At 36.7% G+C, this 27,915-nt stretch overlaps 1 protein-coding gene across 1 annotated transcript in view; it reads left to right on the top strand.

The window, feature by feature from the left end:
• Positions 1-16,771: 16,771 nt before the first annotated feature.
• Positions 16,772-27,915, top strand: part of Znf804b (zinc finger protein 804B) — a 467,791-nt gene continuing 456,647 nt past the window's right edge. The window contains exon 1 of the mRNA XM_042684733.1: positions 16,772-16,986. Coding sequence (XP_042540667.1) covers positions 16,879-16,986 — 108 coding nt within the window. The 5' untranslated portion in view covers positions 16,772-16,878. The remainder of the gene's footprint in view (positions 16,987-27,915) is intronic.

Raw genomic sequence — 27,915 nt, 5'->3', positions numbered from 1 at the left:
ATCTATATTATGGTTAATCTATTATGGTCAGTAATTTATTTAATTTTATGTAACTAATTTGTATTCCTTCTGGTTGCTCTAACAGTATTATAAACGACATGGGTTAAAGTAGTAGATGTTTCCTCTTCAAAGTTTTGGAGAGGAGAAATCTAAATTCAATGTGTTAGAAACATTGTGCTTCTCTGTCAGGTTCTAGGACAGACTTCTTTCCTGCCACTTCCCAGTGGTCCCAGACATCTCCTGGTGTGTAGGCTTGAGGCATCTTTACTTTAGGAAATGCATGCTCAGTCTTCATATGGGATCCTCTTCTCCATGTCTTTCTTCTGTCTTTTAGAAAGACACATCATTGCAATTAAGGTCTTCTCAGTAACCCAGTGTTACCTGAAGAATTTTTCACTTTAAATGTTATGTTCTCAGGGTCCAGGAATTAGAATTTAAGCAGACTATGTGGGTGGAGAGCAGGTGAGTCTTCATTCAACCCACTACACAATCTGAAAATCTACACACTCGTATTTTTTTAACATAGAGGTGGTCAATGTAAGCATTTTTTGTTATTTAATATTGAGAAAATAACAGCGGATTCTGTTCTGAGACTAATTATGCCATCTTTTAGAGCTTTTAGAGCACACTGAAACTAGATTTATAAGGAGTCTTTTAAAGACTTCCATTAAAAAAACATTCTGCATCTATTGAGTTGATTATGTGGTTCTAAAAAAGCCTTCAATGAAATACAACATCTATTCATGTTAAAAGCTTCAGAGAAGCTAGGAATAGAAGGAACATTCCTTAAAACAAAAAAGGCTATATATTTAAAAGGCCATATATGGCAGACCAATAGCCAACATCAAAATGAACAGTAAAATCTAAAACCATTTCTCCTAAAATCAGGAACAAGGCAACAATGTCCACCTTCTCCACTCCTCTTGTGGAATTCCTAGCCAGAGCATCAAGGCAATAAAAGGACATAAAATCAGGAAGAAGTCGAATTATCCCTATTTGCAGATGACAAGGTCTTATACCAAAAGGACCCCCCCCCCAAAAAAAAAACTCCATCCCTAAGTTCTGAGACCTGATCAAACACTTAGGCAAAGTAGCAGGATACAAAATTAACCCACAAAATTAGTATCCTTTCTGTATTCCAACAATGCACAAGCAGAAAGAGAAATCATGAAAATGATTCCATTTGCTATAGCCTCAAAAATGCCTAGGAATTAACCTAACAAAAGATTAAAAGATCTTTATAGTGAAAACTATAAAAATCTGAAGAAAGAAAGCAAAGAGGACACCAAGAAATGGAAAAATCTTCCATTTTCATTGATAGGTAGAATTAATATTTTGAAAATGACCATACTGTCAAAAATGATATACAAATTCAACGCAATCCCCACCAAAATGCCAATGATGTTCTTTATTGAGATAGAGAATACATTCTAAAAATTAATAGGGAACAACAAAAGATCTAGAAGAGCCAAAGCAATTCTAGGCAAAAAAAGCAATGCAGGTGGCATCACAATACCAGACCTCAAACTAGTAAGAAAAACAGCTTGGTATTGGCACAAAAAAACCCTGAAACTCAATGAAATAGATTAGAAATAAAATCATATACTTAGAATTATCTGATACATACTGTGGGGAAAAAACAACATCTTCAAAAATTGGTCTTGGAAACACTGGGCAGCCATATGCAGAAAACAAAAAGTGGATCCCTGCTTGTCACAACCCACTAATATCAATTCAAAGTGGATCAAAGACTTCAACATCAGATCTGAAACTGAAAATACTGCAGGAGAGCATAGGAGAACCATTAGAACTTATGGTATAGGTAGAAACTTCTTGAATAGGTCTCAGGAGCATAGAATATAGGAGAGAGACTTGACTACATCAAAATAAAAAAAAATTGGTACAGCAAGGATATAATTACTAAACTAGAAAAGCAGCCAACCAACTGGGAAAAGATCTTTACCAGCAATATATCAGACAAAGACCTAATATCCAATATACACAAGGAGTTCAAGAAACTAACTCTTCCCAAACCTAATAAAGCAATCAGTAAATTGTCAAGATTGCTAAGGAGAGACTTCTCAGAAGAAGAGGTGAGAATGGCAAAGAAACATGAGGAAATACTAATCATTCCTGGCCATAAAGGAAATGCAAATCAAAACAACATCTCAAACCAATAAAATTGGCTAATATTATAAGTTTGAACAACAACAAATGGTGGGGATGTGGGGAAAAAGGACCCCTAACTGTATTATTGGTGGGAATGTAAATTAGTACAACACTGGACAGCAGTCTACAGGTTCTTCAAAAACACTAAATATAAACAATGAGACATACAAGACACTATGTTGAAAACAAACTTTACAACTTCGGGGGAGGAGGAGTTGGGGAGGTGGGAAGGGAAGGAATAGTAGGGGAAAAACAAAGGAGGGGGTAACAATGCTCCATAGGAAATGTATTCGCTACCTTACACATGTAACTGTAACCCCTCTGTACAGTATCTTTACAATAGATTTTTAAAAAAAATCACAGACCTTCTCTATGACTCAGCCATACCACTATATATCATGAGCCAGGATAATATAAGGACACCTACACATCCGGGTTCACTGCTGTATTCACAGTAGTTAAAATATGGAAATAGCCCAGATGCCCCAGAATAGATGAATGGATTTAAAAAAATGTGGTACCTCTACTCGATAGAATTTTAAATAGCTATTAAAAAGAGTAAAATAATGTTATTTTCTGGGAAATGGACAGAACTAGAAGAAATCATGTTAAGTGAGGCAAGCCAAGCTTAGAGAGATAAACAGCATGTGTTCTTTCTCATATAAGGAAGTTAGATCTAAAATGCACTGAGATATGACAAATTATATGGGATTCTAGATTCACACAGTGAGACAAAAAGTGGATATACCAGGAGAGAAACACATAGGTGCAACGTCTAACTACCTTTTCGTATTTATATAAAATAGTATACATACCGAAATGTCTTCTTCACCTTATTATGGTGTATTTATGTGTATATCTTCAGGAGGATGTGGGGAAGGACACAGAACTGGAAGGAAAAGGGGTGAAAAGTGCAGCAGTGTACCTCACTGGCCACTGATGAAAGTGAACTACACAACTCATGGGTGGAGGTGGGCGGGAGGGACTGGGAGAGAGTGAGGGAACAGAAGACACTGTATGAACAGAAATGTACTCATCAGTCCCTCTGCACCGCACCTCTCTAAAGACAATACATTAATTTTAAAAATTAAGTAGCACTTAATGTAAAAATCATTATCCTAGCAAAAACTTATGACAACTGCATATTTATGCAGATGTATTTTGATTTCTGTTGTGTTTGCGTTTGTTTGTATTCACGTACACATTTGTAAACACGAACTCTTTGCAACTATTTTATGCTTTATCTTAACATGTTATAAAATTTTAAATATCAATGCTTTCTATATTAAATAATATTTTACTTAACTAGAAAATATTTTAATGTTAAAATAGTTTTCAATGTTTTGGCATGTTTTGATATCCCATTCTTATTTTTATTTTAATTAGTTGGGAAATTATGTGGAATACAAAAATGAACAGCAATAAAAATAGAATGATCTGAAATTCTCTCATAAATACTAGTTTAGAGATACAAACATCTGTAATTTTATGTGATTATATTTATATGTTTCTATAAATCAACATGTATAGCTTCATCTACAATTAATTATAATTTTAATTACAAGCACATCTCACCAATTAGTTGACAAAATAACTTTCATTTGTTTTGAACAATTACATATTTTAGTGCTTAAAAATTATTGTAATCTTTTCTATGCTAACCCACTATATTTAGAAGTGTATTTATTCATTTATTTATTCCAGGTATTGAGTCCAAAGCTTTGCAAATGCCAAACATATATTCTATTACTGAGCTACACCCTTGATTTTTTATTGCTAAATTTGATTTCTTGAAGTCTAAGCAATTAGTTAAAATTTTCAAAGTCTGGGCTTAACTAGTGGTGATAATCTTGATGCTTCTTAGCCCAGATTATATTAATCAAAAAACAAAATTTTTACTGTTAATTTTAATATTTATAAGAAAATATCAGCAACCACTTTTTCAAAGATTTTCCTGCTATTTTATTCAAGATGTACTTTATAAGCTTGTTAACATTTTTCCTAAAAAATCCTGTGGGAGATTATAAAGGTTGTACTGGGGGTTTAATCATTATTCTATCATTTCAACTTTATATACACATCTACTTATCGTATACTATACTAGGATAAATTTTGTACATATGTATTTCTTTAAAGCTAATAATATCCTCATAAATTTCCCCAAATGTTGGTTAAAAAAAACTACAATTCCTCATAAATACTTATGTTATCTTTCTGAGGATTATGTAAAGACAGTTTGAACAGGAGATAAAAATAAACTGGTCTGACCTGAAGTTCATTATAACTGTGTTTTCATATGAAAATCAATTTTTCAATGTAAAGGGAATAAATTGCTACATCAAAATCCATTTAATCGCATTTCCTCTGTGTCAAAATGAAGTTGATATGATTTACTTAATGCAATAAAATTCCTTAAAATTTTATTTAAACATTTATTTTAAGACTTGAGTTTAATAAATTGTATATTTATAACACATGAATCATCCCTGCACTGATATGTAATTAATATTCTAAGATTGTTTTACTTAATTCAGCAGCCTATTGATAATTTAGATTGATATATAGTATGAGCTACGTATCTAAATTACTTTTCCTCTAATTACTAATTAATTAACTTTGTTAATATTGTAATCTGTTAATTTTGAGTATACTACGTCAAATAAAATTTTTGTTATAATATTTTGTACCATTATTTTTATGACATTCTATATCATTACACTTGTTTTTGTGTTTGTAGCACACTGTTTTCATTGTTGCTAGTTTAAAGTGTAGTGGAATTTCTGCCAAAATTAGCAGTTCTGGCTTAGTCATTTTATTAAAATATTTAAATTTTTTTTCCTATTCCTTTTTTTTTTTGTCTGTCCTGGGGCTTGAACTTTGGGCCTGGTGCTGTCCATCAGCTCTTCAGCTCAAGGCAAGCACTCGACCACTTGAGCCACAGTGCCACTATTGGTTTTCTGGTGTTTTATTGGAAATAAGAGTCTCATGGACTTTCCTATCCATGCTGGCTTTGAACCGCGATCCTCAGGTATCAGCCTCTTGAGTATCTAGGATTACAGGCGTGAGCCACCGGGTGCTCGGCCGTATTCCTGTTTACATAAAAAACAAAACAAAACAACAAACAAACAAACATTGTGATATGGTAGGAAAATGATTGTATCAGTCACACAAAGTACCTACCTGTGTAAAAAGTACCTTTAACAATATTTTATAGCAAAAGTTTAATTTTCTATTTTCATTGTAGAATATAATCTAAAATATTCAAGGAGTACTTTAAAACACTTTTTTCTTTTTTTGTAATTGTCAAGGTGATGTGTAGAGCGATTACAGCAGCCTAAGTAATAAGCACATTTCTTGTCAAACTTGTTAGTCCTTCATTTTTCTCTGATTTCCCCCCTGCCCCCGCAACCAATCTCAATGTTGTTTTGATTTGCATTTCTTTTATAGACAGGAAGTTGAGCATTTCTTCATGTGTCTATTGGCCATTCTTATTTCCTCTTCAGAGAAGACTCTCTTTAAGTCTTCAGACCACTTATTAATTGGCAGTTGTTTCTTTGAGGATTTGTTGTTGGGGGATTTAATTTTTTGAGTTCTAAGTATATTTTAGATATGAGACCCTTGTCTGTTGTATGGCTAGTGAAGATCTTCTCCCAATCCATGGGCTTTCTATTGATCTTGCTAGCTATGTCCTTTGCCATGCAGAAGCTCTGCAATTTAATGCAATCCCATTTGTCTAACCTTTCTTTGATCTGTTGTGTTTCTGGGTCTTTATTAAAAAAATTCGATCTGTGCCAAGGAGACCTAGGGTTTCTCCTATTCCTTCCTGTAATGTTTTCAGGGTGTCTGCTTTTACTTCGACGTCTTTGATAGATTTGGAGTTGATTCTGATGCAGGGTTGATATATAAGGATCTAGCTTTAGTTTTCTACATGTGTTTAACCAATTTTGCCAGTACCTTTTGCTGAAGAGGCTGTCTTTGTTCCATTCTATTTTTTTTTTAGCTCCTTTATTGAAGATTAGATGGCTATAGGTCTGTGGGTTCATTTCTAGGTCTTCAATTCTATTCCATGTGTTCTTAGGTCTGTTCTTGCGCCAGTACCAAGCTGTTTTGATTACTATGGCTTTGTAATAGTTTGTAATTTGGTGTTGATATTCCTCCAGTACTGTTCTTTCTGCTAAGGATTGTTTTTGATATTCAGAATCTTTTACTGTTTCATATGAATTTTTATATTGCTTCTTCTATTTCTTTAAAAAATGAGGTCAATAACTATGTACATATGGCCATATAAGCTGATGGTAAGTGAAATGAACTTCAAGACATGGACACAGAAGGTTTTCCTTTGTTGTTTTTAATGTACTATGTGATTTTTTTGTATATTCTTCCCCATAGGGCATATCCCTGTTGTCACTGTATTTGATTTTGGCACCCTGGTATTGTATATACATTTATCTGAATTAGGGAAGGGAAGGGGAATGACAGAATGGTGGAGCAAAGGACGAGGGGGGAACCAGTGCCACCATGATATACACAAGACATTGTGTTGGGAATGGTCTGTACAACTTGGGGGGCTGGAAAGTAACAAAAATGAGGGAATGGGTAAAAAGTTTGAAAAGAAATGTACTTACTATCTTACTTATGCAACTGTAACCATCTGCACATCACCTTGACAATTAAAAAAAAGAAAAAAAATTAATAATAACAGATACTAGAGAGGATTTGGCCAAAAGGGAATGCTATTGCACTGGTGGTGGGAGTGTAAATTTGTTCAACCGCTCTGGAAAGCAGTATGAAAGTTGCTTCCCTATGACCCAGCAATCCCACTTCTGGGCATTTACCCAAATGATCATAAACAAGGCCATACTAAAGCTACCAGCACAACTACGTTTATTACAGCATTATTCACCGTAGCTAAGATATGGAACCAACCCAGATGCCCCTCAGCAGATGAGAGGATCAAGAAAATATGATATATATATATATATATATATATACACACACACATATATGTGGTACATATACCACATATATACATATATGCATATGTATACATATACCATATTTTCTTGATTATATATATATATATATATATAATGGAATTTTATGCTTTTGTCAGAATAAATGACACCTCCCCATTTGAAAGGAAACAGAAAGACTTGGAAAAAAATCATATTAAGTGAAGTAAGCTAGACCCAAATAAACATAGGTCCCATGGTTTCCCTTATTTGCAATAATTAGTAAACATTTTTTAAAAAACCAATATTTTATTAACATTTTAGTTGTACAGGGGAGTTTCATGATAACCTTTAAATACAAGAATGCAATTTACTTCATTGAACTCACTCAATCACTTTTCCTCATCTCTCCTTCCTAAAATAATTCCAACATATTTTATTGTTATCTTTTTATAAATGCTTCTGTAGTACTTTGACAGAAATAGAATAAACATAGTCAATATTCATTGTTTGAATATGAGAATAAAACAATGAAACATATAGAAACCATTTTACAACATGATGAAGGAAAGGTGACATAGGGGTGATACTGAATAGAATACATTATCCACATGTATGAAAATGTCACAAGGAAATCCTAAGTACATAACGAATGTATGCACGCCTTCTTTGTTCTTGTCTTGGCACTGTCCTTGAGTTTATTTTTTTCCTCAAGGCTTGCTCTCTACTATTTGAACCACACCTTCACTCCCAGTATTTTGATTAATTTATTAGAGATAAAAGTGTCATGGATTTTTCTATTCAGGCTGGCTTTAATCCCTGATCTTCAGCTCTTAGCCTCCCAAAGTTCTCAAATTACGGGACTGAGCCTCCAGCAAATGGGTATACCTACACTTTTTATCATTTTACACTCAGTCACTCTTACCATTTTCCCTACTGCTACCACTAGTCTCATCTTCCAACAGAGCTGTATTTCCTGAAAGTCATTATTATTATTATTATTATTACTACTACTATTATTATTATTTAGTACTTTGAAATCTGTCTGTTAAATCCCATATCTGACTTGTCTCACAACAGTCATCTTTTCCCCTGGTTGTCACACTTACTGTCTGTTTGCATATCTGACAATTTTTTTTTCCAATCTTGGGGCCTGAACTCTGGGCCTGGGTGCTGTCCTTCATCTCTTCAACTCAAGGCCACTTGAGTCACAGAGCCACTACCAGCTTTTTCTGCTTATATGGTGCTGAGGAATCGAACCCAGGGCTTCATGCATGTAAGGCAAACGTTCTACCACTGAGCCACTTTCCCAGCCCCAGATCTGATGATTTTTAATAATAAAAAGAACATTTATATGACATAGTGAAGCAAATGTGGACAGGACTTACTTTTGTCTCTGGTTACTTGAAGGCTGTTGTGGAGAGTTCTTCTTCTCTGCAGAGCTGTTCAAGGGCCAAACCTGAGCATACAGGGTTTGCCTAACAAGCTGCTGCTTCTATTGCCCTCAGTACACTGAGAAGTTCCACTAATACTAGTTGATTGTTTTGTTTGTGAGAGGAAAATGGGAGCCTAGGAAGATGAGAGATACCTATTCCCACTCTTGCAGGAAGACATCCCTACAATTATAGCTATAGGAAGGAGATGCCTCTGTGCCTGTCCCCCACTGTGCTGTGGAACTTCTGTCCCTTGGAGAGGGAGAATATAAGTGGTTAATTAGGTGGCAGAAATGATGCTCTTTTTTGTTTTAAATTATGTTCTTTAAACACAAAAAGAGCTCTTGAAAAACTGAGAAGTTCTTACAAAGCTTTAGTGCTTTAAAACATTTTTTAAAATAAGATGATCTTTTTACTGATATTTACTGAAAATAAAATTGAAACAAATAATAATATATAAGTGGCTATCCATTATGTTTAAAATCAAACACAGATATTTTGTCAGGATTTGACTGATTTGATATGTGAGCAGATATAATAAGCCTGAGTTTAAGTTTGTATTCACTTAATATTCTGACTTTCCTTTTAAATACAAGTGAGGATGTTTTATAGAAGACTAGAGTACATTACAATGCTCAAGGTTGAAAATGAAATTTTCTGTATTACAAATGTCGAGACATAGCTCACAAGATAAATAGAAAGCCTAAAGAATGAGAGATGTTTATTAGCTCTGCATCAGACAAGGGCTTCATAGATAAAATATACTTAGAGCTCAAAAAATTACCCCTTCCAATAAACCCTCAAAGAAGAAGAAGTAAGATTGACCAATAGACTACATCTCTGGCCATAAAGAAAATGCAAATCAAAACACTGAGATTCCATCTCACCCTAGTTAGGATGGCCACTATCAAGAAAGCTAACAATAACAAATACTGGCTGGGATGTGGCCAGAAGGGAACTCTATCTCTTACATGGTTGATGGGAATATAAACTTGTTCAAACACTCTGGAAAGCCGCCGGAGGTTCCCCACAAGACTAAACATAGAGCTTCCCTATGACCCAGCCAGCAATTCCACTCCAATAGACCACAAACAAAGCCATGATAAAACTACTGGCACAACCATGTTCATTACAGCATTGTTTACCATAGCCAAGATATGGAATCGACCCAGATGCCTATCAGTAGACAAATGGATCAAGAAAATATGGTATTTATACACAATGGAGTTCTACTTATTCATCAGAAAAAATGATACTATATTATGCATAAAGAATGGAACAACTTTGAAAAAATTATATTAAGCAAAGTAATCCAGAGCCAAAGAAACACAGGTTGCATGGTCATTTTTGGTAACAAGAATGTTCCTATAAAACAACAAGTAAACACATTATATGGTAAAAATAAATAAATAAATACACTGAGACATAATAAAGTATAAAGGTCTCTAGGTATTCGAACACAGAGTGAGACTAAAGGAGGATCTTAGGAGAGGATCACAAAGGCTCAATAGCTATGCGCAGCTGAATATATAAAATATTTATCAAACTCTAAGAAACTGAAACAAGGTGTTTTTTTTTCTTTGTTGCTGTTTTGGTTTTATTTTCCTTTTGTTTCGTTTGTTGGTTTATCTGTCGTTGGGTGGATAAAGGAAGGCGCTGAAAGGGTGAATAAAGGGTGAACAAATGCAGCGATGATACTCACTAGACTGTTAAAAATGATCTATACAATTTGCAGGTGGGGACAGGAGGCAAAAACTGGGAGAGAGCGAATAAAGGGATGACGTTGTTCAAAAAGATATCTACTCTTTATCTGACTTACATAACTGTAGCCCCTCCATACATCACATTTACAATAACAATTAAAAAGTCAGTACATACAGCTTTGCTTATGTTATACCTGATAATTGAAATAGTCTAATTCATAATGAAAATATTTTATGAGAAAATAAGGACTTAAATTTTCATTAGGAATTTTTGCATTGGCAATTTGCCTGTGCAGTTGATTTGCATGAAGCATGATTAATGACAAGTAAGAATATAGTTTTACCAGGTAGGAGATGAAAAATTATCCTCATAAAAATATTTCAAAGGATAAGCATTTCAATATTAAAAAGTGATTCATTGGAATTTCATAACATAAAACAACTATGTGAAATGGTAATAAGATAAAATTATTACCCAGTGTTTATTGGTTAAATTTGTTTATCCTCTAGGATAAACTCTCAAATTTCCTCTTCTTTCAGGAAACTGTACAAGGTCATGAGATATAAAACTACTGTAGTAAAAATTGATAGGATAAGTGCAAACATTACAACAAGTTTATCTATACGTAACTGAAAATGTAAGAGCAAATATAGTAAAGTCTCATGTCATATTATTATTATTATAATTAAATGGCTAGGTTACATTTCAGTTCTTTTGAAAGCATGAACAACTGTGAAAAATCAGGTCTACATTATAACTCAACACTAATTTTTCTGTAGCCAATATCACAGATATTTTTATGTACTCTTCCTTATAATATAAAATATGATCCTTAAGTCAAGTGACATGATAAACATAGGTGTGTTCTTAGAATATGAGAGATAGTGAAAGCACCACTAATTCAATAATATTAAAATTATCAGAATTATATATTGAACAAATGAATTATAAGGTTCATGTGTTTCAACTTTGGCTCTTGAAATAGGTACAGTGGTTCAATACAGACTTTATTTTAGTTGAGTGACTATGGATTTCTTATAATTATGGGACGAGAGTTGTGGCATACTCAGCATTTTTACTTGCACTAAGGACAGACTTTGCTGGCATGTGATTAATGTGGCTGCAGAGGGACCTGCAGCATGGTTTAAAATTCTGCTATTGATAAGAAGACAAGAAGAGATTTTCTTCCTGATGTTCTTAAGAAGCTGTAGGTCTTGTGTTATCACAGATTCCACAATAGTTCAAATCTAGCGAGACTGATTTTGAACTTGAAGGATATATTAAGTTCGATTGAATTTTAAAGTGTGGTGTTAGGAAGGCAGAAATAATAAATGTGGAAAGAACACTCATTTTTGAATGAATGATCCTTGCTTTTGAGTATGAATGGCAAAGTTTAGGGTCTGGGCTACAGTGAACTCTATGACTATCCTAGACTACAGACATCCTGTGAGCCAAGAGAGCTCATATAGTGACTGTACTTGTTGGTGCATGTTTGCAGCAAGGTTATCCTTGGTCGCCATAATTTTGTCAGGTACCAGAACTCTGGAATCAGTGAAATGTAAAGATAAAAATACTAAACAATAGGGACTATCTTTCTATGATTTTTGTCTTCTGAAGGCTTTCTCCACACCTGTAATTCTGGAACTCATCTCAGAGGAATGTGAAATGGGATTGGGTACTCTTCCAATAGAAACTTATGAATGTTTCTTATTTGATTATTGCTCAATCTGTGGATGTTGAGGGCAGTCAGGGCTTCCTCTTGATAATAGAAGCTGACACCTGTCGGTATCATAGTTTTTCTATGATGCAGTTTTAGTTCATCCAAGACATTTTCTGTTCCTTCTTAACATCATTCCTCCCTTCTTTCTCACCTGGCTGCCTTCCATCCTGGCCTTTGCTATCAAGGTGCACACTGGGAAAAGACTTAAGTGAATCCATAAAGTCTTAGGAAGTTTCACCATCAAAAGCATGGCAGATGCCATTACATCACTCTTGCATCTTGGCATTGGGGTCAGGTCTTTTCCCCTGGGGAACTGAGAACAAAATCTCATCCTGTACCCTGATGTAAATCTACTTCCCATTGACAGTAATAATCCTGTGACAGGTGTTCTACATAGACTGAACATTTGTATGACAACTTGCATTCATTTTTTTTCCTGTCCCCTTTAGCAGAGATATCTCCTACATACATAGCTTCCCCCTCTCCTCTCCTCTCTCTCTCTCTCTCTTTCTCTCTCTCTCTCCACACACACACACACACACACACACACACACACACACACACACGCATACATGCATACATACACTTATACACATACACATTTACACATATATCCATACTGGCTTTTGGATGTAAGAGACTAAATTGTATATGGAGGTAACATTGGCATTAGGATTCTGATGGAAAGAATATTGTATTTATACAAAAAAGAGGCAATAATGATTATGATATATGTGATATAGGCTAAGGAGATAGGACATATTTGAGATGTACTAATAAGGATAATAGAAGGATGGAATTCTTACTAAATCAAACAATATATGGAAATGTCAAATGGATTGCGACTTAAAGTCAATATCCTTTGAGCGGTGCCTTCTTTCCTATGGAATGATAACTCATCAGATCAAACATTGCCTTGAAGAAACAGGCACTTATTAACATGCCACATGTTATAATGGAATTTGAACCATTTTACTTTTAAGTCTTTTTCCCTTAAAAATTTTAATTACAAGACTTGGAAGAAAATATCTTTCTTAGTCAAGAAAAAGTTGATATAACTCAGCAACTTGGTGTCTATAGCAACTATGTAATTAAATATATACTTCCTTCTGCTATTTATATTTGGTGACCCATAGATAAAATATAGGCTAGTCATAAGAAGTTATGGAGGGGCTGGGAAGGTGGCTCAGTGGTAGAGCGCTTGCCTTGCATGCCTGAGGCCCTGGGTTCAATTCATCAGCACCACATAAGCAAAAAAGAAAAAAGCCGGAAGTGGCGCTGTGACTCAAATGGTAGAGCGCTAGCCTTGAGCTGCAGAGCTGAGGGACAGCGTCCAGGCCCAGAGTCCATGCCCCACAACCGGACCCAAAAAAACAAAAAAACAAAACAAAACAAAGAAGTTATGGAATATGAAGATACCAGACTGTTATCAGTTACAATCTGGCAAGTAAAGGGAGTTGCTTTCTTTTTTTGTTTGTAAAATTAGTCTTAAAATTGACCAAGTGTTAACAAATGTACCAATTTTTGTCTCAATATTTTGAGATGAGTAGCAAAAAATTCAAAAACAAAGAATAGCCAGAATTGACTGAAAATATGGTAAATCAAAAAAATTTGCATCATCTCTTCCCGAAGAAAAAAGCCCTACTTTTTTTTAATGAGCTTTAAGAAAGTTAACAAAATCACTGTAATCTTTGGACATGGCTATAAAAAAGAAATACTGTGTATCCTCTTGGCAAAACTCAAATGTGTGCAGGATCCTGTTCTAATGAGCAGTACTGTTAGAAAAGCTAACAACAAATACTTTGAATAAAATGTACTGTGATAAGACAGTAGGTTTGATTTTTCTACCTTTTGATTGTTCTCTAGGTTTCTTTTTTATTTTCAAATGTGTGACTGAGTCTTTAAATTACATAAGAATTATTAAGAAGTATATTTGTTTAATAAACAGGTGTTTCCTCTATCCTTGGAATGCTACATAAAAAAGCAATAACATTTATCTTTCCAATCTATTCTTGGATATTTATTTATTTTGTTTTAGTTTAGTTTTTTTTGGGTCCAGTCGTGGGGCCTGAACTCTGGACCTGGGCGATGTCCAGCTCTTCAGCTCAAGGCTAGCGCTCTACACTTGAGCCACAGCACCACTTCTGGCTTTTTTCTTTTTGCTTATGTGGTGCTGAGGAATCAAACCCAGGGCCTCATGCATGCAAGGCAAGTACTCTACCACTGAGCCACCTTCCCAGCCCATTCTTGGATATTTATATGTTGCTTCTCAAGTTTGTTTGGTGCCTACATTTACCAAGACTAAAATAGTTCTGATGGAATTGAGCGGTGTAGATATACTATCTCCTCTGAAAATCACAGGTGATTCCTTTTTTTTTTTTTTTAAGTGTTTTAGGTTGTGTATCAGATCTTTTTGTTGTTGTTGTTGTTGTTGATCTTGGGACTGGGCCTGGGAGCTGTCCCTCAGCTCTTCAGCTCAAGGCGAGTGCTCTACCATTTGAGCCACAGTGTCACTTCCAGCTTTTTCTGCTTATGTGGTGCTGAGGAACAGAACCCAGGGCCTCATGCATGCAAGGCAAGCACTCTACCACTGAGCCACCTTCCCAGCCCCACCAGGTGATTCATTTTTGAGTGAAGCTTTTACATAATTTTGTAGTTTTACTATTTACAACAGATTGTTTTCTTTGTATAGATATTTCTTTGTACAGATATGCTTGTATATGAGGAAACATTTGTAGACACTGGAAATATTGTATAGCTGTCAGTTGACTAGGCATTTTCAAACACACTATTGATAGGATGTTACATATATCAATAAAAAGCAGATGAAGGATGATGATGTTGAATCTATTGTTACTGTACTGTAAATGTGTTTCTTTTTAATTTCCAAAGTTCTTAACAACAATACAGTTAAATGGTAGCTAAGCAATTTCTACAAGGTTTACATTGTACATTTCCAGTTTTTTTTCAATCATTTGCTATTTGCCTTATCTCAAACGTGATTGCTATTTTACCTTATATACATAAGGGCTTTCTGAAGACTTTACCAAGATTATCTAGCACCATTAAAATGAGGAATACATCTGTATGAATCTTAACAAAATATTGAAACTAGGAGACCACTAAACAAAAATGTAAACAAACAGTTTTCATTTGGTAGTTCAGAAAGTAACAAGCACAGGATTTTAAGGATTTTAGGAGTTGCCTGAAGAGAAAAAAATAAACACATTCCTAGCTTTATTTGCTGTCTTTCTGTCTTTAATGTCAAACAAGATGAGATGTGAACAGGGCATTGTGGAAAACGGGAGACTAGAAGAAACCTTGAGAGAGAGAGACTGGAGTTAGCAATAGCCTTTCAATTAATTCCAGGGCTAGAGCAGAAGAGGGAAAGGAGGCAACCCTTCCCCTTCCCGCAGCAGCTAGCATGCTCTGAGGGGAGCACGAGGATTGAAGAACTCCAGGAGGCCAGCCTTTGGTGGGGGAGAGGTCTGGGTGGAGGGGAGATTTGTCTCTTGACCCAGGAAGGAAGGAAGGAAGGAAGGAAGGAAGGAGGGGAGGAAAGAAGGGAAGTAGGGAGGAAGGGAGGGAGGGAGGGAGGGAGGGAAAGGTGTCTTCTCTTTTGGGAACACATTTTCCTTTGCACAGATCTTTTCTTTTCAGTGCAGCTCGCTCCCTGGTGGCTTAATTTACAGTAAACGAAATCCTAACGGTAAAGGACCACTTTGGAGAGGGCGATTGAACCGACCAAAATTGCTTGCCTCTTAAGGATCTGGAAAGGCTAGGGAAGGCGACCTCCGCCACACTGGGCACGTGCGCACGCCATATATTCCCCTGCCTCTATGCCTTATGTAAGTTTTCCAGCGAAAACTTACTTCCAATAAGAGCCAAGCCTGCCCTCGCGCCGGGAAATCCTGCCGCCCTGTGTGGGGCTGGGCAACTCCGCGCCACCGCCGGCCGGGGAGCTGTTGCTTCTGCCTTTGGCAGGCAGAGAGTGCAGAAGCCGCCCGGAAGGTGAGCTGGCGGTTCAGAAGAGTAAAGACGAGGCTCTCCACCCGCACCTCGGGCCTCCCAGTCACCCCGGCGCCCGCCCCCCCAACACAGCCGAAAGTTGGCTCCCAGACCGAGCCCGAGCACCGCGGGGCCCGGGGCTGCTGCTCGGCTCTCAGCAGGAGGCGGCGCGCGGTCCCGCGGCCGCCCCGGCAGCTGTCACCTCCTCGCCTGGCCGCCCCGCATCCCCAGATCTTCTCCTGCGGCGGTTCCCGCCAGCCCCCACGCCCTCGTCGCTGCCCACCCCCTCCCCACACCAGGATCTCTCTCTAGCGTCGCCCCCTCTTCCCTTTCCCCGCCGCTGCAGCGGGGGCGTTTTGCGCTCGGAGCGGACTCCCCGCCAAGCTCCCCGCCCGGCACCGCGCACCGGCAGCTGCTGCTGCTGCTGCTGCTGCTGCTCCGGTTGCTGCTGCTGCTGCTGCTGCCTCCGCTGCCGCGGCCGAATTCCGAGTTCTGCAGCCTGGGGACGTCCCCAGCCCGCGGAAGGGGACCGGCTCCTGAACGCCCCTCCCCGTGGGCGCTAAGTGTAAAAGCCAGGCTGGGGGGGCGGGGGGAGGGAAGGGGGCGGAGGATCTCGGCTGCTAGGCGCATCCTGGAAGTTGTGCTTTTACACACCGCCTCGCCAGCCCGCCTTGGAGCAGCTACCTGGGCAGGGCAGCATGTGGACTGGCTCGCCAGCAACTTGGGGGCGCAGCGTCCCTGGCTCACCGCTGGATGCTTTTTCCCTGGAGGTGGCGATCACCGCTGCTGCTGCTGCTGCTGCTGCAGCTGAGAAGCCAGCTGGCATTCCCAAGGCCAGGCCGGTTGCCTGCTGAAGAGTTGAGACTCCTCTGAGTGTCCCGCCCGGATTCACATGGCTTGTTACCTGGTCATCAGTTCCAGACATCTCAGCAATGGACACTACCGGAGTATTAAAGGAGTCTTCAGAGGACCCCTCTGCAAGAATGGATCTCCGGCTCCGGTAATGTGTGCAACACACACACCCACACACACACACACACGCACACACGCTCAAACAGGAACATAAACAAAAAGAAATGGTGAGAGAGACCAGGTTCTGATCCCGACTGTGGATCTAGGATGAAGGTTTTACCCTTAAGTATGCTGTGTCTGCGTATACATTTCATTGATAATTGCAGAGAGGGATGGGTTTGTTTACGTGTGTATTGCAACACTCTTTATTATAAGAGTCCCTATTGCTAAGGGTGCAAATATTTAGTGCATGTAGTTGACTGCAGGACTGTGGAGGTAGCTCTTCTGGGCTTTGTCAACTTAAGAATCTGCTGATTTGAGCAGCTTAGAAAGTTTGAATGACACTTTCTAATGTGCATTTGTGAAGCCATCCACACAGATTGGTTTAATGATGCTGCTGTTGCTTTATAAGAACATAAGTTCTTCAGAAAGGGGGACAAAAGATTTTGCCTCTGTTCACTGGCAAAAGGAAAAATGTTTGTTGTCAAAACTTGGGTTAAATCTAGCGCCTATCTATGCAGGCTAATTCAGGAGAAATCAAAAGAGTTCTTGCTTGGAATACCAAAATAGATTGCTTGTTGTATTATACACAGATATATCAGTCTGCAAATAAGGAGCTTTTTAATTTAACTTAGTAAACTATTCAATTTAGGTAACATCTGTTTCAAACTTTTTTGTTTTACAAAAGTGGTAGTTTCTAAAATTAAGATTTAAATATGTTTGCTATGTCATCTACTTGTACTAAATCTAGCATTTTTTAAGGATTCAACTGTGTTTCAAGAAAATTGTGTGTATTTGTGTGTGTGTGTATGTGTGGTGAGAGAGACTATTCAAAATTGATCAAGTATCCTAAGACAATGAACAACTTTTTCAAATCTAACATAAAAAGCAGCATTTTAGTCTGTGTGATACAAAATTCAGTTTGCCTTATTTTTTTTTCAGTGTTTGGTACAATATTTCCATTACAGTGCAATGCTTCATTAGCAGAAATTATTCAAAGCTGTAGTATAATATAAAATGTTTGATTAAGCACAGTCTGTAGCATGCATGAGGAATATAAAGCTGTCAGAGTACAAAAATTTAGATATATTCAAAAGATTCCTAATGATTCCCTCACATACTTTTATTTATTGTAAAGAAGTATGTGCTTACAAACCCTCCAACTAAGTAGCACTGAATTGAAAGTGTCCCATAGAAAAAAACTGTAATAGCACTTGTAGTTAAACTCACAGGACTAGAAGGGACTTGGAGAGTTTGAGATAAATAAAGCCTACCATTAGTCCTCCTGAGTAGCAAATCTGAGTCTTTCCTATTTTTAACCATTCTCAGGATGGACTTTCTGCAATATCAGCAATTGCTTTAATGCTTCACAACCCACAGTGTCAGGAGAATCTTCCTTAAGGCAAATATTTCAATCCTTCAAATTCTGCTTTAAGCTCATTTATATTGTAAACATAGAATCTTCCAATTTTCTCACAGGCATTACTTTCCAAAGATTTGATCATCTCTGTGGAAGTCTCCATAACCCTCCCTGTGGTGAAGGAACTCTGGATTTCAGAGTGTGTTGTAATGCATATATCTTAAAGGATAAAGGCAAGAATACTGCATAGTTTCTACAATGTCTAGACCCATTTAAATGGATTACAATGGGGTCTTAGTCTTCCATATCTCTAGTATTTGCATAAAAATGCCTGTCACTTTCTCAAGAAATGCCCTTTCTTTCTCCCTCTCTCTGCTCACTCATCTCCTGAGAGCCTGATTGTGAACCCATAGAGAGATGTGAAAATGTGGATGTGGTAAGACAGGCCATTGTCCAGTGGGCTGTGCTCACTGACTGGGGCCCACTTGGCTACACACCTATGAAATACCAGGTATTCCCTCTGCTGGGCTAGTTTTCCTAATGTCTATTGCTATGTTATCAAGGCTCTATACAGATGTATCATATAGATGCTTAATGAGCTTGTATATGTACTTCCTAAACTCAGTTTGACTTACTGTGTTCTTTGATATTTTGCATGGCTTTTCCAAGGGGAATAGTTTCTTATGTGAGCAGTTCTATGTGTAGGAAATGAATGAGTATTGCTCCTCTGTCATTGGCGGTTTGTTGAGATAAGACTTCCAACAGTTTGAGATCCTTTTCCACAGCATGGCACTTGTCTTTCTCCATAAGTAAAACAGGTCACTGACTCCTAGATCAGAAATGTAGTACGTTGAAATTGCTTTGTGGTCTCCATGAGTGTGTGCTTGCCCTCCTGACTACAGCATTGTGAAAAATAACACCTAAAACTGTGGATATGAAAATATAACAATGCCTCTCAGTTGTGTTCAGGTTGAGAGAAATCTTTGTTTTCTTAAAAACACATATCTCCTCTGACAATAAATTTCCAGTGTTACTATTCTAAATGATCGAAATGACTCTATCAATGACTCTACATCTCTATCTCAATGACGATATTCCCTCTCGAAGACTTAGTTTATTTAGAACGATAGATTAGAATACCATTTTTTGTTTTTATTTTTTTCTTAATTTCCAATACTCTAACTTTGGTTCTTTTAATCTGTGTCCCTCCTTTTTATTTTATTGCACAGTTTCTTTTTGATAGAGCTATTTAAAGGTACTAAATGCCTTTATGCCTTAATATTAAATAAAATACAATTTAACAAGTGACACTATTCAGTATTGTTATAGAGAAGAGCCACAGCTGCTTTTTTTGATATGATAAATTATCTTCTTTTTTAGTTTTGCTATAACTATACCTGCATAACATGGATTTGACATTTCATTGTCATATAGATAATATCTTCAGTTACATACTTAATCAGGTAAATTTGTTTTTGATCACATATCTCCAAAATATGATCATGTAACATTAAATACGACCATGTCACATTGAAATGAAAATAGAAATATGATATTGCTATGGCTGGGAAGGTGGCTCAGTGGTAGAGTGCTTGTCTTGCATACATGAGGTCCTGGGTTCGATTCTTCAGCACCACATAAGCAGAAAAAGCTGGAAGTGGCTCTGTGGCTCAAGTGGAAGAGCACTAGCCTTGAGCTCTTGAGGGACAACGCCCAGGCCTAGAGTTCAGGTCCCACAACTGGCAAAAAAAAAAAAGAAATATGATGTTATTTTATATATACATATATAAGCACATTGTATCATATAGAATTCTTACATATATATATATGAATATATTCTTATATAAACTCTTGTATATACATGTATACTGGATTATTATATTGATTTCTTGTAATGAATACTTAATAGGATACTTGAGTAATAAATACAGCATTTTACTCCCAATCTGTTCATAGACTAGTAAAATGAAAAACTTAGTGATATTTTCCTCTTCCTATATTCAAAGTGAAAATATGGCACTATATTATGATTGGATCTCTCTTAATTTTTGAGACCATGTGTAAAAATAGTGTGTCTTGTAGATAGATAAATGTGCATCCTTTAGATGCAATTTGAGACAAACTGTCTGATATGATACATACTTTGGGTATGAAATGAATATAAAGATGTTAACATCATGTGGCCATAATTTTCTAGAGATGGACACTTGATAACATGTGTTGAGCTAAAATCTTATTTAATTTACATTTAGTGGGCTGGGAAGGTGGCTCAGTGGTAAAGCGCTTGCCTTGTATGCATGAGGCCCTGGGTTCGATTCCTCAGCACGACATAAGCAAAAAGAAAAAAGCTGGAAGTGGCACTGTGGCTCAAGTGGTAGAGTGCTAGCCTTGAACTGAAGAGCTGAGGGACAGTACCCAGGCCCAGAGTTCAGGCCCCACGACCGGACCCCCCAAAAAAAATTACATTTAGTATTGAAAAGTTAAACTTTCCTCTTGGCCTGATACCAGGACCAAAGACAAATTATAGGGATTGGTGTTAGTCTTCCAAACATCATGATATGCTCATCTGTTTCTTTCCTGTTTCTAGTATAACTCTTAATTCCCAAGACTCTCTTTCTTTTAAAATTCATATTTTGTTATTTTAATGAATGCTGTTTAGCTTTACAATTTAGGTCTGTTGTGAAAGTGAGTGAAGCTGTAAATAATAAAGTACAGAAAGTGGAGATACAGAGATGGCAATCAGGATTTTGTACTGGACACCTTTGAGAATGATTCATGGACTGTATTCATTTTGTTCATTTCTAGGAAGTGTAATTAGGGATGCCAATTTTTAGCTTTGACAAATTGGCAGAATCCTTTTGCAAACTTTATTTTACTTTTCTGTGGGTGTAAGAGGCAGATATAATTTATTTTGAAATGGATATTTCCCTTTGAGATGTCTTTTTTTTAAACAATATACTCTTTCTTATTTTTCTTGCCATCAGTCCTCAGTTCTTTAATTTACACGATTACCACATTTTCAATATATTTTTTGGTTTATCCAAGTTTGTTGGCACAATCCTTCTGATTCCAGAGGCACTGGATTTTGAAAGTGGTGAGAACAACCTTATTTCTATTCAGCACATATTTCTTCTTCACTTGCCATTCACACATAACTTTCATCTCCAGGTGAGTAGAACTTCCCCCCATAGTCTCCAGGCCTTGTTCCCATGTCCATTTCTTAAATACCTCCTTAGCAGCCCATAAATGCTCAGGCTTCCCACCCTTCAACACACATGCCCCTTACAGATCTCTGTTTTGCTTGAGTAATTATTTCCCTAATGTCTTCCATGATGAAAAGGGCATTGTATGTTCTTTTTATTGTTACTGAAATAAATGGCATGTCCTAGACATAAAATGACTATGAGTGATCTCCTCTTCTGAGTGATGAAGGTTCTTATGCCCATCACTCCCTGCCAATTTGCTCCATTTGATTGTGAAGCAAGTAGACATGGAAGGAGGCTGTAGTAATTGCATTCATATTTTCTAAAAATGTTCCTAATCTTGTATGACATTTAAGAATCTTCATTATCCAGTCCCCACCTACATGTTTGGCTTTCACTTAATTTATTCCTATACATGGTTTTCCTCTCCTCCTGTTACACTGACCCACGCATTTATGCTGTTGCACATGCTGTTTCTGTAGTCAAAAATTCTCTCTTTTTCGTGGGACCTTTTGTATATATGCTGAGCTTAATAAGAAGTTCAGGCCCTCTGGGCTTTATGCTGACTTCCAGTCATGGATCAAGTACTCACATGATGCTATCAGATCCATTGCTTACTCTAATTATCACTGAAATTTATTTATTGGTCTCCATTTCCCCATGGCATGGGAAGTCTTAGAGTATGTCTTCAGTCATTCTTACATTATCAAAGCTGGCCATACCCTCAGCCAATCAGTGTGAGTTCAGTGAAGGAATGGTTGCATGAATAAATGAGTAATGTTGGACAATAAAGTTTAACTTGTTGTCAGTCAAGACTGACATATTTGAAATGGTGCAGCAGGTCTGAAGATTACTGGGAATTTACATGTACTCATTGACCTTAATATATCTGTTAGGATTTAATAGATTATGATTTAATATATTACATGCAGTTTTGCTTCAAGAAAATGGCAGAAACTTTGGACTAGCTCTTTAATTTTGATAAATATATATATCTAATATAGATTCATTTTAAGTTAATTTTCAGCATGGATTTAAAGACTAACTATTAACTTAAAGAAGTGCTGATTTTTTAACAATTTGTTCATTGTCCATAGATACGTTTTACCTCAGTCTTGGAACTGTTGTTGTTACTTTTGACTAGTTATAGAGGAACGGTGTTACAATGGAAATGAAAAAGGAGAATATAGGGAACAATGCCTGATGTCAAATTTTACTTTTGTTTAACTAGCAATTTTGTGGCTTCTCCAAACTTCAGATTTGACTTCTTTATAATTGGAAAATATAGGTCCCAATGTAGTGTTTTATGCATGACACTTGCCATTCAGTAAATATTAATAATATTTAGCACATATAAACAATTATTATTAACCAGATTTTGTATTTTGATGTATGTACATATGTGTCCATGGGAAAACTTGGAACAAAAACTTGGAATACAAAAGTTCAATTAGGATAATTTTCATTCACTTAGATCATTTAATAGAAAGCAAATAGGTTTCAATATAACTTTAGATGGTATAAATATATCTACTTTGTTCCTAGTGGCAGCTCTGGGAAGAAAATTTTTCCACATAATTTTTGTTTCTTTTTTTTGTCTGTTGTGGGGCTTGAACTCTGGGCCTGGGCACTGTCCCTCAGCTCTTCAGCTCAAGGCTAGCGCTCTGCCACTTGAGTTACAGTGCCACTTCCGGTTTTCTGAGTGCTTATTGGAGACAAGAGTTTCACAGATTTTCCTACCCGGGCTCTCTTTGAACCGCGATCCTCAGATCTCAGCCTCCTGAGTAGCTAGGATTACAGGCGTGAGCCATGGGTGCCCAGCTCAGAATTTTTCTTTAATTAGTCAGAATCCTTTTGAATGAAGACTTTCTATTGATGGAATGTGTTCTTGATGGTGATGTTTCATACATTAATATCTACAAAGATTATTTGGCCAATTGCTTCAAGAAAAATTTAGTACATTCTATTAGTCCAAATTGCAAAGTATTTTGTTCCATGTGACCATTGCAGAACATCTTCTGGAAAAGGCCATAAGAGACTGATCTTTTAAGATAGATAGGTAGATAGATAGATAGATTAATTAAGACACATTTTTTCATTGTCACATATATAATAGGTTAATTAATTCTGGGAAATGAATTACAAATTAGGAACTTGATCATTCCTGTTTATGAATATATGAGTGAGCAGTGAGTATAAAATAAGGATTATATAGTAATTTATTATTTCTCCATTTCTTTTCCTTTGAAAGAGACATGGTTATTTCCTTGACCAGTAGCTACCATAGCTTTTGAGAAAGTGAAATCAGCAGAATGGTTGTTGCATAATTACCAACTGTCTTCAGTCACTTGTTTTGTGTGTGTGTGTGTGTGTGTGTGTGTGTGTGTGTGTGTGTGTTTTGCCAGTTCTGGGGCTTGAATTTAGGGCCTGGGCACTGTCCCTGAGCCGCTCTGTGCTCAAGGCTAGCACTCCACCACTCCAACACAGTGCCACTTCTGGTTTTTTCTATTTATGTGGTACTGAGGAAGAGAACCCTGGCCTTCATACAAGCAAAGCAAACTCTACCACTAAGCCACACTCCCAGCCCTCACTTTGGTTTTGTTAGCATTTTCTTCTTGGATAAGTCAGGTATAGCACTGTACACAGAATAGCTTGAACTTCTAAACAAGGTATTTTATCTAGAATATCCAGACTTCCAGTGCAAATACACAGAAGGATAATAATAGTCTCAGAGCCTTAGAAAGTCGAGAATCAGATTTATTATGTGATCTGTTTCTTAATATAATATTTTTGTTATTGTTATTAGATACTTTATTATTTTTTGTTTTACCCAATCTAAACATTGGGAAGACCCTTGGTCTTCTGATTTAAACTCTCACTACATGTTGCTACTATATTACTATAGAAGGAGAGTAATGTCTCCTCAACAAGGTTTATACATTAGTCTATTACCTGTTAAGTCCAATACTTCACAAAGGTGATTAAATTAAGGAAGTTGAGTTTGACTTGGATCATTAAGCTGGGTTTGTAATCAAAAGGATTATTATAAGAGAAAGTGTCAGAGTTGGAGAAAGAATCTTGAAGATATTATGCTGCTTGTTTTGAAGATATAGGAAAAGACTATAAGCCCTTCAATGAATGCAGGCAACTTCTTGAAATTAGGAAATGCAAAAAGGCTGAGGTCATAGATCAAGTGGTACTTGCCTAGCAAATGAAAGGTTCTGCATTTATTTTCCAATACCACAAAATCAAAACAAAAACCACAATAAATCACATCTATAAAATCAATAGATTTGTACATAGATGTTGCACATAACATCCCTACCTACATTTCTAACAGCCCAGAGAAGATTTTTTATTTAAATGATTCCCAGATATTAAGTTTGTATGTAAGCCAGTAAAATCATATTCACTTGTTAGAGATACATAGAGGGTAACATTTTCAGTGTGAGAGCCTCTCTGAGTTCTTTTTTTTTATTGTGTAGATACCGAACAGAACGGTTACAATTACATGGACAATGTAATGAGTATATTTCTTATCAAGCATTGTTGCTTCCTCCTTTGTTTCCCTTTGTGTCCCTTCCCATCCCTTTCCCCTCTGCCCCCCCCCCCCCCCCCCCCCCCCCCCGCCACCTCACCAAGCCAAAGTTGGAAAGTTCGTTTTCGACATAAAGTCTTATACATCTCATTGTTGCAATGGGTCTACCTGTATCCCTATTTAAACATTATGTAGAGGGTTCCTTGGCTCTTCTCAAGTATTGTTGCCCACTTCATCCTTGTCCTCACTGGCCCTTAATGTAGCCTTAGAAATCTGAGAATAGAGAAAGGAGAGAGGTCTCTCTTCAACATTGATATCCCTGTAGTATTCAGGTGGAAATTTTCATTAAGTTCTATAAATGTTGTATTTGTGGAACAAAGAACATCCCTGTTACCTACATCAGTTGCAAGTTATTCACAAGTTTTCTATGACTCAAAGTGCTTTCTTATACTATCTAATCCAATGCAGCATTTATGTTATAACACTAGATTCTTGATAAGGTGTTACATTCAGCAAGACATTATATATTAGAATAATATTGCTCACATTTTAAGCTCCTCTTCTCAGCTATTTCTCTTTTACACATACATTTTCTATATCTAGAGGGTAACTTAAGAACATAAAAATTGGATCATTTTCTTTCTTTTTTTTGGGGGGGTGGGTCCGGGCGTGGGGCCTGAACTCTGGACCTGGGCACTGTTCCTCAGCTCTTCAGCTCAAGGCTAGCACTCTATCACTTGAACCACAGCGCCACTTCCGGCTTTTTTTTCTGCTTATGTGGTGCTAAGGAATCGAACCCAGGGCCTCAAGCATGCAAGGCAAGCACTCTTTCACTGAGCCACCTTCCCAACCCATAAAAAAATTGGATCATTTTGAAGTATATCTTAAATCTTTCCCTTAAATTTATTTAGTCACTGATTTAGGTGTCTGCAAATTACTAAAGGTAAACATATTACTTTTAAGTAAAAGCAATAATATTGGTTGAAGTAATAATTATAATTTTACAGACTTAAAAATTAATTTGCCAGATATAGGACTAGATATATGGAAAAATTTAAATTTATATTAAAGAATAACATAAGTCACAAGTATACCAGGTTTTAATTCCTTTGATATAACTGTAGAGTAGGACTAGCCCCTGGAAGCTTCAGCTGTGTCCTAAGATGAGCACTACTTTGCCCTTACCCAAAGACAGACGTTCATATAATAGATGAGAAACTAAATATATTTAAGTAAGTTTTAGCAGAGAACACATATATCTGCAGCTTAGCTGAAAATAAACCATTGAATAGAAGCTATGAGTCCGGGGAAAGCATGTGTAGTTAACTTGAGGGGGATTCTGTTGCTTTGCTCCACTTTGACTGGAGCAAATATGCCAACTCTATGTAGAGAATCAACAAGAGAATGCTGCTCAGGTGAGAATGAATGGATTTATGCTAACTAGCTAGGATAACATCTGTAAAATATTTTATTGTCTTTTGCTTAATATTTCATGTTAAAATTCAAAGACCTCAACATTATGTAGATTCAGAAAATTCTTAAAAACGGTGAGGGATATCTCTGCTGCATTTTTATTATTTGAGAGATGTGAATTTTGGACTTAGTGGCAAAGTAACAAGTGATTAAAAGAAAAGAAACCTCTAATTTAGACTTCTCAAAATGCAACTTTTGTCTAAATGATCTGTAAACATTATTAGAGAAATTGTTACAATTTTACAAGCATTCATGATAAAGGACTACTCTCAAGTAATACAGAAACAGTTAAATAAATTATAACATAAATATATATACATATCAGTTTAAAAAGGTTGATGTTTGTTATACTTGGAAATAATCTGTTCAAAAATTCTTGCTCAAACTGGATTGCCATTGTATTAGGTTGGGAGCAAGGACATTTCTTTTTGGGGGGGTTGGGTTGGGGAAGACTTTCAAGGAGGAGATTATTGGCTTTCTCCAGGAAGTAGGTTCGTGGACTGGGTTAGTTACATGAAGAATTAATTCTAAGCTTTGCCTCTTCCACATGTGTCTGCTTGCCCTTTTGATTTCTGTCTTGAGTTTAGGCACCACAAAGCCTTTACCAGAAGCCATGAAGGCACTGGAACGATGCTCTTGCACTTCCAGCCTCCAGAACTGTGAGCCAAAATAAGTCTGTTTTATAAATCATCCATTCATAAAATTTTGCTGTAGCAAATGAAAATGGATTAATGGAAGTAAAGTATATTTTAAGCTAACTTAATGTTTGACTTCTTGTTTCCAGATGCTACATAGTGTGAGCTCAGGAGTTCGTTATTGCATTTCATACATTTTGCCTGTTTTACACATTTACCTTTCCTTTGTTTTAAATTAAAAGCATGAAACTTTCCTTTCTTATACTAAGTATACAGAAGTGCTTAAGGCTATTCATTTCAGAGTTAGACTGAACTGATTAGATCTTCCACTCTAGCTCTTACCAGCTGTGGACTTCATCACCATTAGGAGCTTCAAGTTATTCACTTGTGATACTACTTGTCTTATAGATCCATTGTAAGAAGTCAGTGAGCTAATGAATGCTAAGTAATTAACGAAGTCTCTGGCACACAGTAACCACACAGTGAAAAGTACTAATGGTTACTTTTATCAAAGCCTGTTAAAACAGGCATCCCTGGTCCCTCATATACTTTCAGAACTACCTGCAAACAATACTTTTGTATCACATGGTTGGATTGTTGCTCTTTTGGTTGGCCTTGTAAGATTGCTCTTTACTATAGTTGTGCTTTCTTGAGAAGAGAAGCTCTTAGTATTTAAAATCATAGACATGAGGTATTCTTCACTGATTTT

Source organism: Dipodomys spectabilis, unplaced genomic scaffold (genome assembly GCF_019054845.1).
Source record: "Dipodomys spectabilis isolate Male_0828 unplaced genomic scaffold, ASM1905484v1 ptg000089l, whole genome shotgun sequence".
NCBI classification, from domain to species: Eukaryota; Metazoa; Chordata; class Mammalia; order Rodentia; family Heteromyidae; genus Dipodomys; species Dipodomys spectabilis.
Note: the sequence above shows the minus strand (reverse complement) of the source record. Positions and strands in the feature narration are given on the sequence as shown.